The sequence below is a fragment of the Pan paniscus genome, chromosome 13 (assembly GCF_029289425.2).
Source record: "Pan paniscus chromosome 13, NHGRI_mPanPan1-v2.0_pri, whole genome shotgun sequence".
NCBI lineage: Eukaryota > Metazoa > Chordata > Mammalia > Primates > Hominidae > Pan > Pan paniscus.
The window spans coordinates 92,742,669-92,761,252 of NC_073262.2; the positions used below are offsets into that span (position 1 = coordinate 92,742,669).

Genomic DNA, 18,584 nt, shown 5'->3' on the forward strand with positions numbered 1-18,584 from the left:
AGAGTTGTCAGGACAAGTGTCAACTGGGTACTATTTGTCACATTTTATGAGGCTTTACTTTTACTGTTTACTTTTCTGCTCTCATTAGACTGTGTTTCCTTGAGATAAGATTATTATTTATTCCTCTCCCCTTCTCTCTCCATAGTTCCCGCAGTAGTACAAGTCTTGAACTCAATGAATGGGTGAAGTCTGATAGAACACAAGTATGAATAGAATTGATAGGTTACTTCAGAGGGAAAGTACCAGAGATATTCCGAATTGTTCTTGTGCCCTCCTTTTCTGGGAACAGTGGAAGAAAATGTTATTCCTTTGAGAGACTGAATGACATACCGGGTGAGACTAGTCAACTAACTTAATGATAGGAGAAGTTTTGTGTCTTTTGGGGGAAAGGATGTGTAAATTTTTTCCTCTGCAGTCATGGAAGAAAAGTATCTTGGCTTCAGTAGAGGTGAGGCATGCTGTCCTAGAAGGACTATGTTGTTGTGAGCTAAATGTCCGACACCTGCATTTAAGTGGGTTAAAATATAATGATAGTAGACTCTTCAAAACTTTGATGAAATAAATGGATGAATATGGGTAGGGTTGCAACTAGTTATTTCTGACCAGACAGAAACATCAATCATCATACTGTTTTCGCATTTATCTGATTTGATTATGGTTAGATTTCAAGGAGGTTCTTGATTTTACTCTAGGCATCCTGTGCTATTACTAAATTCTATGAAAATTATGTTTTAGATCTAAGAATTAAGAAAGAAAAACTTTTTATCTGAGGAATGCAAGCTCCTTTTAATTTAGGCCCAGAGAGGCATAAACTGTGATGGCATGTAACAGTAGTCACATCTCTCTCCCTCTTTGAGCTAAATAATTATCTCTTGAAGCCATTTGCTATGTAGGCTCTAGACTAACTGACACCAAGTAACCATAGAATGCCATGTGCTAGACACCATAACTCATACCCTATAGTTTAGTTCAATGATGTATATCCAATCACTACTCAATGTTACTTCTATAAACCAATGAGAATTCCTGTCAGACAACTTTGTATCAGCCCACTCCTTCCCTTTTGCCTTTAAAAACCTGCTAGTACCCATTAACCATCCCCCCATGTACAACTAGTATATATCCATAATAATTAAAAAGAAAACATTTTTTAAAAAACCTTCCTGTAACAAAGGCTGAGTGGAGTACTCCCCAAGGCAACTTGGAAGTGTGTTTAAGGCTGCAGTTCTCAACCCTGGCTCAAATAAATTGCCTATAATAATTTTGCCTCAGTTTCTTTCTTTAGGTCAACAGAATCCATGTGGTTATTAGGAGATGTCCATTGAGCACCATTCTACATTTTATATCAGCAGGGAAAAAATAGCATTATAAATGGTAACAACTAAATAATCATGCTGAAGAAAAATAAATTGGATTCTTCCTTCACACTTATGACAAAATGGAGTTGAGATGAATTAAAGATTTTTAAAGTAAATAACTAAATCATAAAAGTATTAAAATAAAATATAAGATGCATTTTGGAATATACTCCTCACATAGAGGAGTAGGCCTTTCTAAGTATTACCAAAAAAACTGGAAGCCATAAATAAAGACTAAAGTATGTGACATCATACAAATATTTTTAAATTCTGCATTAAAAACGCAAGAAATCATAAAGTCAAAAGAGAAATAGAAATCTTGGAATAAAGAGTTGCAGTTTTTGTCATGCATAAAGGGCTATCTTCTTAAATACATAGATTTCTTTAAAGAAATACCAACAACCTAATAGAAAAAAAAATGAGTGAAGGATAAAAGCAATTACTAGAAAAGGAAGTGCAAGCAATCCTTACTTAAGTAAGATTAATAACCTTACTTAAAATACGAGAAATGCAATGAAACTCATGATTGATGCCATTTTTCACCTATCAGACTAGAAATATAAATGATGAGGGTATGGGAAAATAGGTAATCTCATACATTATAATAAAAATATAAATTGGCACAACTTCTACAGAGTGCAAATTGTATTGATTAAAATTAAATATAATCATATTCTTTGATTCTGCAAAGGAAATTTTTCACGAACCCACATGCAGTGTGGCTTCCTTTCTTCAATATACATGGACATTGTCATGTAAACTGCAGTAGCCATCTTATAATTGTAGAGACAATATCACGGCCAAACAAATGCAATGAGCATGGCAGAGTGAAGCAGTGGAAAGCATTTAAGCCTTCACTGATATTACTAAGCTACCTATCATTCTCTACCTAGAGTTCCCTTACATCTGAACTTCTATGAGATAATCAGCTTTTCTATTAAGTCCTATTTGAATTGGGATTTCTGTTATTTACAGCTGAATGTATTCTAAGTAGATAAATATGTGTATAGCATGTGTGTACACACATGTATCATGTATATTTAGGGATACACATATATATCTACTAAATCAATTGTAACCATTTTCCTGTATTTAGAATGTATGTTATTTCCAACCTTAAAAATAATAACTCTAGTTTTACATAAATGTTTGCATTTTGGGGAGAGGATAAAATTTTAGAAGTGGAATCACCATTAGAACCCCTAAGGATCTTGTTACTGTTAAAAGAACAACTTTTGAAAAATAAAGCAAGGTTTATTTGAACAAAGAACAATTTGCTAGTCAGGCAGCCCTCAGAACCAGAAGAGGTTGGGAGAGCTCTGCTGTGCAATGTAGACAGGCAGCATTTATAGACAGAAAATTGAAGTGAAGTACAGAAACAGCTTGGTTGGTTATAGATCTGTGTTTGCCTTATTTGGACATGTTGCCTGCCTGAGACTGGCTGAAGCTCAGCTGCTGTGATTGGCTGACATGCAGCTATTTGTTATAAAATATACCCCCAAGTCAGGCTTTCAGTTTGTTTACTTAATAAGTTAGATTGCCCTTCAGTTACATAGGGAGGTATGGAGGTTGCCTCAGGCCAAATTTAGTTTAATGTTAAAAATTGGAAGGTACTGGGCAGGGCCTTTTTACAGCTAATGTACAGTGTAGAGTGTTTATTTCTGATCACGCTTACTAATAACACTAGATATTAACATAAAATTTAGTGCAGTTGTAGGTGAAAGGATGTCATCTCATTTTAAGTTACATTTTTATCATTAGTGAGAATTAATAATGTGGTTTATTAAGAAGTTCCATTTTTCCAGGATTCTACTTGTCAGATCAGAAACAGAAAAAAATGGTAGCAAGTGCAAGAGTCTAGGCTCAGGTATCAAATACAAAGAAATAGTAAATAGAGCCAGTCAGTCAGAATCTATTTCTATATCTTTTCACTTAAAGATCTCATGAGCCAATGACAGGAGACAATTTGTTGGGAAGAGAGAGGCTTCAGACACTGGTATTTTTGTGATGCCCTCCCTCATGAGCTGAACTGGATGTAAGGAATTAGAGATATTACACCCCTCCTAGAAGTTCAGACATTTGAGAACAGGGGGATATGGACATTGTACGTCATTTTCTGTGTGAGGTCCGTGGAGAGGAGCTTCATTAGAGTGGTTCCCGATGATGTTGCATCTACAGAGTAGAAATGGTAATATAGCATGAGGAGGCTTCAAGTAAAAGCTGGTCAATTTTGTAAGAAATCAAAAGTTACAGTTTTTCACACCTGAGTTAATGACTGTGAAAAATTGTATCTCTACATTTGTATTTCTTACATTATGTGTATACCCATCTTAGTCATTTATTAGTCGTGCATCTCTCTGAGCCTCAACTTCCTCATTTCCAAAATGGAGATAATAATTCCTATATAATGTGATTTTCTTCTGTAAGTCATACTCATGGGTCTTGTCCAATTTCCTATAAGTAATTTATTCCTTACTAAGCTGAAGAGAATATATGAGGGCCAAATACACTAACCAGGTAATGTACTAGGTGAGGCTGTGTCAATATATATATGGCCAGATTCCAGCCACTGTCACAATCACTACCCTGAGATGACACTGCTGTCTTTGGCCAGGATGAGGAATCTTTGGTGGAACATCTGTCTGGTCAAGCTGGATAGGGCTCACTATTCATAGTCCACACACCTCTCTCAGTGAAGGAAGGACTTCTGCTGGCCCTGCAGTTGCAGAGCTAATTCTCCCATAAGAAACTTACTTGGTGCAATTTGTTTCAGTCACAGGTATGCACTCTGGCCAATGAGAAGATAGGAATCTCTTTAGGTTTGCATTAGTCCTTTGCAACTTCGGTGGAATTCTGTCTGGTGCTGTAAGGAACTTAAGTTCACTGTAAGACACAGGTCTTGGTAGATTCTAGACTTTGGGACAATTTTACTGGCGTATCTACAGGCAAGGTATATCTACAAGTAGGGAGGAGTACACTCATCTGCTTTTCTTATTTTTTTATTTTTTATTGTATTTATTTATTTATTTATTTTTGAGACGGAGTCTTGCTCTGTGGCCCAGGCTGGAGTGCAGTGGCGCAATCTCGGCTCACTGCAAGCTCCACCTCCCGGGTTCACGCCATTCTCCTGCCTCAGCCTCCTCGGTAGCTTGGACTACAGGCGCCCGCCACCACGCCTGGCTAATTTTTTTGTATTTTTTAGTAGAGACAGGGTTTCACTGTGTTAGTCAGGATGGTCTCGATCTCCTGACCTCGTGATCCGCCCGCCTCGGCCTCCCAATGTGCTGGGATTACAGGCGTGATCTACTTTTCTTTACTATAATTTTTATCCCATGGCACCTGGCCTCATTCAGAGCCCAAGATGACCTGGTGTTCCCCAGTAGAATTCTTCACCTAGGTTGCAGGCAGCCATATAATTCACTCCATTACTTGAGTTGCCTGAAAAGTATGCAGCTTTTCAGGAAGATATTCTTGAAGCCTGAAGCCTAGCGATTGCCTCAATGACCACTCAATTGTTTCCATGTAACAATTTTGATTTTCTCCCATAGTCACTTTGGTGTGCTCAGTAAACCAGTGTTTTATGCTTGATTGTCACCTTCAGAATTCTATCTCAGCATTATCAGGATCTCATGAAATCATGTAGGCATACTTTCTTGTATGGACATGTTTTGTTTTGGGCTGGTTGAGAGGTAATGCCAAGGTTCTGAGTTCCATGGGAATACAGCCAAGAGACATTTGGCTTCTTAGACTTAGTGTCCGTGGGAGCGGATCTGAGAAAATCTTGTGGAGGATCTATGGCCCAAACCGCATAATCAAATTTTGTTCTGAATAGTGTCCTTCATAAGACATTAAAGAGAAAAAACCCTTAACACTTGTAGGAAAAGGTTTCTCAATAGAGTAATTTTGAATGGTTAGGATAACAAATTAAAGGATTGAATTAGTGGTTTAATCTTTTTTACATTTTTGGTTTAAAGTTACCATTAAGATAAATTGAGTCAAATATAGCTGTTAGCCCTTCTCAGGAGACGTTTTCAACAGATCTCATTAGGATCAGAATCTGGTATTATGTTTTACATTTCTATGAATTAATACTAGTGAATAATATTTTGCCTATAGTGCATATATAGAACTAATAAAATGACATTTTATTAAAGTTGATCTTTAAGAAAGTATATGTGTGTGCTTATTTAAAACATCAGCTTTATTATGAAGCAGAAACAATAGCATAATACTGTTAAAAACTTTTCTTTCTTATAGTAATCCAAAAGTGGAATCAATGAAAACAAAGCGTGTATGTCTTGCATCATTGCCAAACTATACAGTTCCATATCAGGAGTACTTAGTGTAATGTTAAACCTGACATAAGCTAGTCAACCTTTATAAGTTATCTTATTAAGGAGTTGTCTGTCATTATTTTATATACATTTTATGTCTGGGCAGCCTCATATGTAAAATCTTACATTCAAGAACATCTTGCGTTCTTGACAGGATGTGATACTATTGAAGTATTTTGATGTGTAATCTAGGAAAAAATATTTAAATATTCCTTCTGTCTAGTGTTTTGAATGGCAACCAAGATAAACTTGCTATAAACCATGCGTGTTATCTAGCGTAAATATACTCATTTTCCAAATACTTCCTCTGCAAAATGCCATCGAGGCATGAATGGTACTAAATTTAGTACCATTTTTCATTGCTCGACATCTTACTCAGGGATGACCAAAATAGTATAGTTTGCTTTGATACGTTTTGCAGTGTGTAAACTGGAACTGAATGACCATGCAAATGAAATTTCAACACTCTATGTCACATGCCAGACAAGTCATGACTTGCCTATCATTGCCTATAGTTTCATTTCTTAGTTATATTATTGGTAGTACTCGTATGTTTTATTTTTAAAAGTGATCATTTGATATTTGAAATGGATTTTATCATATTATAGTTTAATCAATATTTGAATTTAGATTTCTATTGGTGTGTAATTAATATACAAATAGAAATTATTGAAATGACATTTATATTAATTATACACTATTTAGCAATATTAACACATAGAATTTTAATTATCTTCCCCATTAAAGTTAGTCACTGCTTTATAACTAAGTTACTAAACTGATGGAGGGTGGAGAGGAGGGAGCACTTAAAAAATTTTTATATATGTTATTGCACTTAAGGATTTCTAGGTACTTTACAACTGTTTTGCAATTTAGTTTGAAAATTGGTGCTCACAAATTTCAGATAAGTGTACCAGTTTCATTAAGTGGTAAGAAAAAAATGTAGCTTCCTTGTGTCTCTGTGGCTTCAGTAGAACTTGTAACTCTAGGACCATATACCCTTGCCAACTGCAATGCATTTGGAAATTGAACCTATGAAAACATATAAATAGTTTTCACGTCAAGACAAAAACAAGAAATAGGGAAAGGGTTCCCTATATAATAAATGGTGCTGGGAAAACTGGCTAGCCATATGTAGAAAGCTGAAACTGGATCCCTTCCTTACACCTTATACAAAAATTAATTCAAGATGGATTAAAGACTTAAATGTTAGACCTAAAACCATGAAAACCCTAGAAGAAAACCTAGGCAATATCATTCAGGACATAGGCATAGGCAAGGACTTCATGTCTAAAACACCAAAAGCAATGGCAACAAAAGCCAAAATTGACAAATGGAATCTAATTAAAGAGCTTCTGCACAGCAAAAGAAACTACCATCAGAATGAACAGGCAACCTACAGAATGGGAGAAAATTTCTGCAACCTACTCATCTGACAAAGGGCTAATATCCAGAATCTACAATGAACTCCAACAAATTTACAAGAAAAAAACCCATCAAAAAGTGGGTGAAGGATATGAACAGACACTTCTCAAAAGAAGACATTTATGCAGCCAAAAGACACATGAAAAAATGCTCATCATCACTGGCCATCAGAGAAATGCAAATCAAAACCACAATGAGATACCATCTCACACCAGCTAGAATGGAGATCATTAAAAAGTCAGGGAACAACAGGTGCTGGAGAGGATGTGGAGAAATAGGAACACTTTTACACTGTTGGTGGAACTGTAAACTAGTTCAACCATTGTGGAAGTCAGTGTGGCGATTCCTCAGGGATCTAGAACTAGAAATACCATTTGATCCAGCCATCCCATTACTGGGTATGTACCCAAAGGACTATAAATCATGCTGCTATAAAGACACATGCATACGTATGTTTATTGCAGCACTATTCACAATAGCAAAGACTTGGAACCAATCCAAATGTCCAACAATGATAGACTGGATTAAGAAAATGTGGCACATATACACCATGGAATACTATGCAGCCATACAAAATGATGAGTTCATGTCCTTGGTAGGGACATGGATGAAGCTGGAAACCATCATTCTCAGCAAACTATCACAAGGACAAAAAACCAAACACCACATATTCTCACTCATAGGTGGGAATTGAACAATGAGAACGCATGGACACAGGAAGGGGAACATCACACACCGGGGCCTGTTGTGGGGTGGGGGGAGGGGGGAGGGATAGCATTTGGAGATATACCTAATGTTAAATGACAAGTTACTCGGTGCAGCACACCAGCATGGCACATGTATACACATGTAACAAACCTGCACGTTGTGCACATGAACCCTAAAACTTAAAGTATAATAAAAAAAAATTAAAAAAAGAGAAATGAAACAGATATAACTACTCCCTGCTTTCGTATGTGTAAAGCAACATGACCAGGACCAATTTAATAGGAATTTAACTCCTGAGAACCAGAGTAGCAGACCTAAAATTCCTCAACCAAACTTTTGTGCTAAACAATTAGACTTTTATAATAAAGTGAAAATCAGAAATCCAGAATTAATCATTAGAATAAAAACTGTTGTGTCTTTCAAAAAAATGTGAAAACACTTTAATATAACTTATACTGTTTCTACAAATTAGATGTAAGAAATAATTTCATTTAGTCATAGTACAATAAATTTGATTAACAAAATCCCAATTTACAAAACAGAAGTAAATAAATGCAGAAATATATTCATTATCAAATTATAAAATAAAAGTAACAGTTATTGTTGAGATAGCATCAGTTTATTCTTCATTTCAGATAATAGAGTCAATTATTTTGGTATACTTAGAAATGTTTTTGCAAGTATTAAAATAATGGAACGTTGAGATTTAAACACAATGACAGTAAACCATTGAAATTTCAAATTCACTTTATACAGCCATCATGAATCCATAAGTGACTGTTAATCATGTAAAAAAATATAAAATGATTGTAATATAACCATCTAATCATTAACATATGGAGTTTTAAGACCACTATTTAATCTGCTAATTTGCTCCGAAATATAAGTAGTTGCTTTTCTGTGATGCATGACATGTCTTTGTGCCTTAGTACTTAATTTGAAATGTCCTTAGTGTAAAAATATACCAAAGTAAATAAAAAAGGAGACACTTATTTACAAAACAATGTTGTATACATATTATATAAATGTATTATTTCAGTCTTTTTATACAATATTGATAGAGTCGATCATTTCTATTATTTTACCATAAAAACTGCAGTGTTGCAAAGGCAGTGTTGTAATTTTCCAAAGACAAAATTACATACTTCTCCAAGTATGTTATTTTGACATTTTGATAAAACAAATACCATTTGACTGCCTTTTAAGATAATGCAGTTTCTCCAAGTATGCTACAGAATTGAAAGCCAACCTCTAGAAAAATGATTCTTCTTACATTAAAGAAAATCCATTCCTCATTTGGAGGTGTAGGAAAATGCACCTGAAGAAAAGAGAAACTTACTATTTTACTGAATGTTTTTTATGTGATAAACCTGGTAGCCTCAGACATTCAGCCTATCGTATTAGCACCATTGGCATGGATTGTTAATGTACTGTGTCAATTATAATAGGAATGGAAATTGCATATGCTGCACCATCCCTATTTTTGTGGAATTTTATCTTACCAAGTATACTACCATACAATATAAATTCAAGTGTTTGAGGATGATTCGAATGATGGTATATAACAATCCTGCATTTTACCAATACTGTATGTAGATTTTTCTGTAAATATTAAACAAAACTTTAAAGAAATAGACTTTAAAGCATACTCCTTTAATTCATCAGAACGCAAGGAGAATCGCTTTCATTTCCTCGCCGATGTTGTAATATATAGGAACATAAATGTAATTTGATCTCCTTCTAGCTCAAAAACTCTGGAAATCATAAAACTTTCTTGTATGATTTGTTTGGATGGTTAAATGCCAACCATTGCATATATTCCCCCTTTTAGTTTACATACTGTAGCTTATGCTTAAGTGACTGTAGCATACTCTAGGCCTATAGCCTGTGGTACTTAATTTCACAGCTTCAAAATTGTTGAGGGGAAAACCTTCCATGTTTTAGGAAGTTATGAAAGCTTAATATAAATCTCATGAGCACCCACAGCGGTCTACTACCATCGCTGGAATTTTCCCATATATTATTTGTTCTTTGCCATTAAAATATAGCATATTAATTGGAGACATCTTTGTGGGAGTACAGCAAGGGCCTGCTGAACCTCTGGGGTTTGCTTGGTGTACCAGATGAGTATGAGGATATTTTTGTAAAAATACAAATTCACACTCTCCAGAGCAGTAATTGGCCTTATATCTTTTAGGAGCGATAATCCAATCCCATCCAAAAGCTTCAAAATCCACAGTTAGAGGGTAACGACAGCATCGTGATTCTGTTGAGTGCTCATCACAGTCAAGACCAAAATCCCTTCTGGATCTTTTTGGTGTGTCTGTTACCTTGACCTCTAAAAAGGGATTCTGTTTGAAAAGGAAAGAACAATCAGTAATATCAATAGGCCTGGAAACACTTTTCTACCTACCTTAAGAAGTTATTGTTGAAGAAATAAACTAATAATTTTGCTCATACCACATTTATTTTTAAAAGGCACAGCATTAAGGAATGTTAATTTACACTAGGCTTGATTTTCCCCTTATGTCTCAAAAGAATTTAACAGCAATACAAATTCCCCTAAGGTCAGTTCCATGTCTTTTTAATTTTTATTTTTCCAAGTTTGAGTACCAGACTGCCTGGCACATAATGGATGTCCTGAAAATATGGGAAGAAAGGGAGGGAAGCAAGAAAGGAGAGAGAGAGGAGAAGAAGGAGAAGTGGGGAATGAAGGAAAGAGCTGAGCTCCTCTCTTCTTGCTTCCTAATTAAGTATGTTGGCTAAATATGCCTGGTAACTCCTGGAGGGTTAGGTATAGTCATCCATCCTCCTCACTCAGGAAAACTTGGACAATAAAGCCAGGGCAAAATAGGGAAGGACAAATTCAGAAGAAGAGACGATGATATTTCCTTTATTCTTTCACTGGAAAATGTTTCTATTCAGGTATTTAAAAATTTGTTGATTCTGTCTCTGCCCCAATCTTTTAATACATTTGAGACTTTGTTTCCCTTTACATGAAAAAATCTGAGGAATACAACATATTAACCACTGGACATATTATCAATTTTGATCATTAAAATTCTACCTATAAAAAGGAACACTTTCTTAAATAATTGACAGTAGTTTTTAACCCATATCTAAATGAAAATAGCTCTGGCAGTGTTATTTAAGACTGTCAAAAATAATAATATCATTTTGGGAGTCATTAACATTTAAAGTAGCATATATAAAGGAAACTAGGTCATTTAGAAAATTGTATAGTCTTTTAGACACCTGCACACGTATGTTTATCGCAGCATAATTCACAGTTGTAAAGATATGGAACCAGCCTAAGTGCCCATCAGCGGATGAATGGATAAAGAAAATGTAGTATATATACACCATGGAATACTATTTAACCATAAAAAAGAGTGAAGTAATGTCTTTTGCAGCAAATTAGATGGAGCTGGAGGCCATTATTCGAAGGGAATGGAAAACCAAACACCATACGTTCTTACTTACAAGTGCGAGCTAAGCTATGCGTACGCAAAGACATACAGAGTAGTATAAGGTACTTCGGAGACTCAGAAAGGGATGAGGGATTAAAAACTACATATTTGGTACAATATACACTACTTGGAGTGATGGGTGCACTAAAACCTCAGACTTCACCACTGTACAATTCATCTATGTAGCCAGAAACCACTTGTACCCCCCAACATATTGAAGTAAAACATGTGTGTGTGTGTATAAATATATATATACACATATATAATAAAAAAGTAATAAAAATGAAAAAATATTGTATAGCATTTTAAAGAATGTTTTATTTAGAGTAGATCTGATCTGCTAATTATATCCTCTTTATAACTAAGATCATTGAAAGATTACAAAGGTAACAGGTTTGTTGTTTACAAGTATAATCTTCTTTTGTAAATTATATCAATAGATGAATGTAAAAAGATGTGATCACATTAAGTATTTGAAAACAGAAATTTAGGTAAGCCAGAAGAGTAACCCTAAATTTGTACTAGGAATTAAAATGGTTTTTATTAATTTTTGTGATATATAAGGTATTGTCATTTACTTGGCCTGGTACTAAATTAGTCGGCCTTTCCTGAGTAAACTTTTGCACAAGAATGCTAAGGCAGCTCAGAAATAAGCTAGGTGGCAAAGGTTAACTAGCATGTAAATTGAAATTTTATTAGGAGTATTCCACAAAGAAATATATACACACATCAGTGCATCAACATCCTACAAATAATGAACATATTTATCATGAGGAACCTTAAATATATTTAATAAAGTATAAGCCTATAAATATCACTCTTAATCTCTCTGAATAAAACATTTAATTATAATTTTAAAAGGTTTATCTGTTTTATGCTAAGCCAAAAATCTTTAACACATTTGGCACCCTTCTGGGAGAAAAAAATAATGTTTGGATTTGTTGGTTTATGTAGTGAAATCCACTATATAGAGTTAATATTTTAATTCATACAGTCATGTATCATATTAATGAAAAGCACTTTATATTTCATTCCCAATTCAAAAGGACTTCTTAAGAAGTTAAGAAGTATGGCATAATTGTTTTCTAAAATCTTGATGCAAAGTAAGAGTATCAAGGGAGTGGTTCATAGGATATGAAATTGAACACCTACTTTTATTGGGTACAGGGCTACCGTTGGGGTAAGATACCTTTGTCTAGCTTATGAGCTTAGGGAATTTGTAGCTATTTTCCACTGTTGTTTATTCATATTATGAATAAAAACATAAGGTTATTATAATGTTATTTTCAGTTATCACTTACCAGCCCATCTTCTCCTGGTCCTGGGAAGGTTACAGCAAGATCATGACCATTCTCATCTAAAGCTTTTATTTCAATGCCTAAGTTGGATTCAGGTTGTTTGAGCCAATTTTGCAACACTGTCTTCACATCAATGCTCTGCCAAATACCAGTGCCTGGGTTCATGTCAAGTTTCAGAGATCGGATTCCAGTATACCTTGTACCGTCTTTCATAGGTTTGATGAGTCTCAGGATTTGCACAAACACTGTTGTAGGAGTCTCGACGGGTCTCAAATATATCCATAGTTGGGCCTTTACTACTTTATTGTATTGTATTTTAGAGCTAAATTTAAAGAAGCAACATTTGGGTTTTCCATCCACTTGCATTAGAAAATCAGCTATAAATGAATAAGAAAAGAAAAGTTGCTGAAATTATTTCCCATTAACAAAACCCCTCCCTATTAATAGTTGAGCATTTTTTAAAATTAAGATAATGTATGCCTATGCAGTCTTTTAAAATGAAATACTGTGTGGAACTTTATAACTCAAAAAAATGTCAAAGAAAATAATTACCCTAGCTTTTCAGAATTTTTCAGACGTGTGTATTTTCAGCTGTTCATCAGGAATCTATTCCCCTTCCAGAGAACTATGGACAAAGGAAGGTTCTATGAAGTAATGAACACTGAATGAAATTTTAAAATGATGATGATTAGAGAGAACAAGAGACACTGTGGAGGAACAACCACTTAGAATTCTTTGGGAATCTGAGTAGTTACACTTACTGAGCAGCTGTACCAATCAGTCTGGTAGAAGGAACCCTTCCCCCAGGCCTGAATTACCTGGGGACAAGACACACTGAGCAACTTACTGAGCCTCGGGAATTAGTAGAAAACACAGTACATCTGTTACATTTTGGCTTTGGAATAGCCTTTTAAAGGAGCAAAACTAAGCAGATAATTAACACAAAAATTTTGATGTTATATTCAGGCTATCTCAAAAGTTCGAAAGTATTGTCTTTAGGGCCAGGCTGTCATGTAAGCACAAGCACTAACAATTTCTTTTATTTTGGTTTTCCAAAATTGTCTATAAAAGGTAAATCTGCTCCAGACCTATTTGATAGCAGAGTCTTAAATGGAAATTCTTTGCTGCATTGTAACCTGATTACTTAATAAGGGAAATAATATTTTAAAACTGTTTGGAGTCTTGTTTATAGTATATAAAGCATTGTATTAAAGCAAGATAACAGGTAACACAAAATTTTTCTTGCCATGCCTTCTCTGTCAAGGTGCCTGTTTCTCTTTCCTGGAGAAAGGATTCTTTTGAGCTGACTGCAAAAGGAATTGTATGAAATATGTTACCTGTCAGAAGCAGTGTAGATACCCCAGGTAAAAGCCCTCCCTCTCAGGAAGAATAAAATATTTTAGAAGGTTATTAAGCACTGTGCCTGCTTGGAAGTACACAAACTGGGTACTCTCAACAACAGTACTATGGTCAAGGTACAAGGAGGACTTTGTGAGCCATAACCTACCCAATTAAAATGTTTATTTCTTAGGCATTTTCTAATATTTAGTTCATGACAATTATTATGCTATGTTTACTTCATTATTGTTCTTACTAACACATTAAGATATTTAATTTTTGCATATTCTTCAGTGTAATAGCTCTCAAAATTAAATTTTTAACTGTGAAGAACAAAAAAATTACTGAGTTTCAAACAACAGAAATCACTTTAGGTTTTCAGCAGTGCTCAAGTAAGCTTAAACATCCAGCAAGTTTCTTTTTTTTTCTGATATTAGTGAAAAAAACTTATTTTACACAACTAAATACAATTCTAAAATCTAATGTAAGTTTTAAACACTGCTTGTAGTGTCTCCCAGTCCTTGCCTTGGTGGTATTATTGTGAAAGCATAAGCATGCTATCTATATTTGCCTTATTAAATTAATGCTATGCAAGTATTTTATTTTTCAGTTTTTTGTCTCTATAAGAAAACAAATAATGCAGCAGATTTTTGTCTCATTAATATATTCTCATGCAATCTTGAAAAAGAGAAACTCTTTTCCTTTCTACTTACATACAGGCCAACAGCTTGTTAAAAGAGCCTGAAAATAGATCTGTTTCTCATAAACACTAGAACAACAGTCAGCAGAACTGTTGATATACACTAATAGGACTACTTACACTCTGTAGGCATGGTAATGATTGTTTCCGTTGTAGCGTGATAATCGTCATCTTCCAAAGAGCCATCGCTGCTGTCATCCCTCTGGACATCATACTGATCAATCAGTTCCCGGAGTGGAGGAGCTTTGGGTAAAAGTTGTCTTATAGCATCTTTGCTGATGTTAGGAGCTGTTTCCAGACGAAGTTTACTGAGGATTTGTATCTTAATGGCTTCTATTCTTGAAGATTTAGTGTTTTGTCTCCAAGTACATGCATTACACAGCCCCTCTTTTTCCACATTTTCTTTTTGCTCACTGTTCTCATTTAGATCCACTGGACCAGCAACAATCAGCATAAACAGGTAAATATAAACACAGAGTTGCAGTTTTTGCATGATTTTAAAATCAATATAATCTTTTTTTCTTGTTCTTGTTTCTTCCTTTTACTTTTCTTTTGCTTTTGAGTAATGCCAAGCAAAATTTTAATGCATGTACAGTCTGAGAGACAACTTGCCACACCAGTGAATCTTTTATACTGTATTCCAAGTGGCTTTTTATATTCCAACTTAGATGAGACAAGTGTCGTCAGGATCTATGATTGGCTCTTGCTCCACAATGAATCTCGCTGTCAGAGGTTAAAACCCTGTCTGTCACAAGTCACCAAGCAGTATTTTGTTACAGTCAAGGGTGAGCTGATTCATTTGACTACTTCATAAAAGAAATAAATCTACAAATAATAAAAGTTATTTGTGACATTTGAAAAACAAAAGTCTATGTTGGCAATAATATAAACTGTACTTAAATCTTACTAATCCTCACACAACTCTTATTGTAATTTAAATAAGTCAATTTTAATTTATACTACATATTTAAAATATGAAATATTACTTCCTCAAAAACTAAAATGATTTTATATTGTTTAGGCAAGTATTTGAAGTAGAAAATATTTTTATTTGTTGTATTAAATTATTTTTAGTGCCAAGTAATTAGGAAAATAAAAATTAGGAAGACCTGAATTAAAAGTTAAGATGATGATACTAGTTGAGAATTTTCATCTGTAATTTGAGAAACTTGTTTTCTGACTAAATTCTTAGTAAATATTGGAAGTCATTGTTATTATAATATATTGTGCATGGAATTATTTTTACATAGTTTAATGTCTTTTATTAATATGAAAATTATACTGAACTTTTGACTGAGTGCTATTATTTCCTATTCTAAAGATGCAGATTAACATAACTCAGAAGATGTGTTCTTCATTGTTTATTACCAAGAGGGTAATGTCAGCTAGTAGAAAAATCTCTGAACATAGATAATGAATTTTATAACTGGCATGGCAGAGCTTATTACAGTTTGCCTCAGATTTCCAGCAGTAAATATCCAGAGAGTAAAAAGTGCAGTATCTATTCTCTATAAATTATATCAGAATATTATGAGCACATAAAAGAGAAAGAGCATCATGATAAAGGGGTGACCTTTTGTTGTTTCCCAATACTGCGATATGTTTGCACCCCTTTGCCAATTTCTCATTTTGACCAGAGGGCAGACACCTGGCAGGGATTTGGGGTAAAGTCTGGGAGCAGAGAATAGAGCTTTTTGTTCTCTAAATTTAAGTGGCCTCTGTAGGGATCAAACGTTCAACCTTAGCTTTGGGAGTCACAAGATCTAGTCAAATGAACTATTAAAGAGCTAAGCAAACATAGCCAGCAAGAAACAGAAGATATTTCCAGGCCAAAGGAGATTTCTTTTTCCTACTCCTTTTTGGGAAGCTAAGGATTCCTAAGAGATTTAGTCCATTACTTTTTTTTTCCAAGAGAATACAGTGGCTCATATCAAATATTTATTTTTAAAGTCACTACCATTTTTGCACACTGTACACTAATTTACTGCCTCGGTGCACTAAAATGCAACTCAGTAGCCTGAAAAGTTAATGCATTTTCATCAAATTCTTAAGAGGTATCTACATCTCTTGAGAAAAAAATGGCCTTACATAATGCATTGGATTTGCTCATCATTAAAGATTAAGGAAAACCAGACACAAACCAGATGCCCTGAGGATTTCAGATACTCTTTGTTATGGGACAATATTAGATCTGGCTTCTAAGGTTTTATTTGTTTGGTAAATTCATTTTTCAATGTGTAAATCTTTGAAATGTTATGATCATTGTAACACATGCATCTATACAGTTCCAAGTAAGTCAAACTTTTTTTTAAACATGCTTAGAATTGCATAGCAGTTGAATTGAGAACTCAGGCTCTGGAGTCAGATAGACCTGAGTTCAAATCTCAACTTTGCCACTTCTAACTATGTGATAATGGATGAGATACTTAACTTCCCTAAACTTTAGCTTCCTCATAGGGTTTTGGGGGGATATAATTTAATAATGCATGTAAATTGCTGAATATGGCACCTGTCATATAGTAAGTAATTGATAACTGGCATTTGAGTGCTTGCTCTTTGTTTTATGCAGAAGGGTTTGAGATTATGCTTAAAATTATGCTCCACATGAACTAGAACTGCTTCAGGTCATAGCTGCCAATTATCAGTCACAAAGCCTACTTTCTAGGCCTGTGAGGCAAGTAAAATTTTCTAAGGCAGCCAGGTTACAAGACATGTTCCAGCTCTTTATTCTTATTACCTGGAAAAAAGTGAACAAAGGTTGTCATTCCCGCTAACAGACAATTCTTATTATTCATGATTTCTGTATTCACAAATTTGCCTACTTGCTAAAATTTATCTATGAAACTCAATATTCCTAGAATTTTTCAGTCATTCGCTGGCATTCACAGAGCAGCAAAAAATTTGAATCCTATCTGACGCACAGGTTCCCAGACGAGGTCAAACAAAGCAGGGTTCCGCCTTATTTTTTCAGCTCTCATACTATAAACAAATTCCCTTTTTCCCATCTATTTAGTGCCATGTTTTCACATATTTTGTGCTTCTTTTTTTATTGCTCCTCTTATTGATTTTGCTTTTTAAAAATGGCCCCCAAGCATAGTGCTGACATGCTGCGTGGTGTTGCTATGTTCCTAATCACAGGAAAGCTGCAATGGAAAGTAGCATGGTGGTTGCCAGGGACTGGGTGAGGCACTGAGGGGTAGTTACTGTGTGATAGATACAGAGTTTCAGTCTGGGAAGATGAAAAATTTCTGAAGATGAATGGTGGTGATGGTTATACAACAGTGTGAATGTGCTTAATGCCACCGAACTGTACACCTAAAAATGGTTAAGATGCTAAATGTTGTGTATATTTACCACAATTTTAAAAGGCTGTGATATGCCTAAGGGAAAAAAGTTCTTATGAAAAAATGCATATGCTAGATAAGCATCATTCAGGCCTGAGTTATGGTGCTGTTGGCCATGAGTTCAGTGTTAATGAATGAACAATATATATTAAATAATGTATTTGTAAATAAAAACATACATAAAACAAGGTTATATATTGATTGGGTGATGTAAATGTTATGACCAGAGGCTCAACTAACCCTGTTTTTCCCCTGGGAACAATAGTTCAATATTTGCTAACTCAGTGTTGGCAATGACTTTATAGAACATAACTACTATGAATAGGGAGAATTGACTATATCTAATCAACTTCTCTAGAGAACAGTATTGAATGGGTGAAGAAGAACTGAAGAAATTTAAGTAAGTTTTATTCCTTCTCCAGTGGCAGTGATTGCAACCTTCCTGATGCCCCAGAATAGAAGGGCTCACGAGCTATAGGAAACTTCAATGTAGTCTGACTGCTGGAGACCCAGTTCTGGCAGTTCTTATCACAAAGGAGACAGGACAGTACTGCATCATTAGGGTGAGTGGGTAGAGAAGAATTCCTCCTAGTTAACTGGGAGAGCTGC

General features: G+C 34.8%; 1 protein-coding gene across 1 annotated transcript; it reads right to left on the minus strand.

The window, feature by feature from the left end:
• Positions 1–8,425: 8,425 nt before the first annotated feature.
• MSTN (myostatin) lies at positions 8,426–18,358 on the minus strand. Its single transcript, XM_055108884.3, has 3 exons — positions 14,752–18,358; positions 12,597–12,970; positions 8,426–10,176 (listed from the first exon to the last, which is right to left on the minus strand). The coding sequence occupies exons 1-3, from the start codon at positions 15,122–15,124 to the stop codon at positions 9,796–9,798; spliced, it is 1,128 nt and encodes a 375-aa protein (XP_054964859.1). The 5' UTR covers positions 15,125–18,358; the 3' UTR covers positions 8,426–9,795.
• Positions 18,359–18,584: the final 226 nt, after the last annotated feature.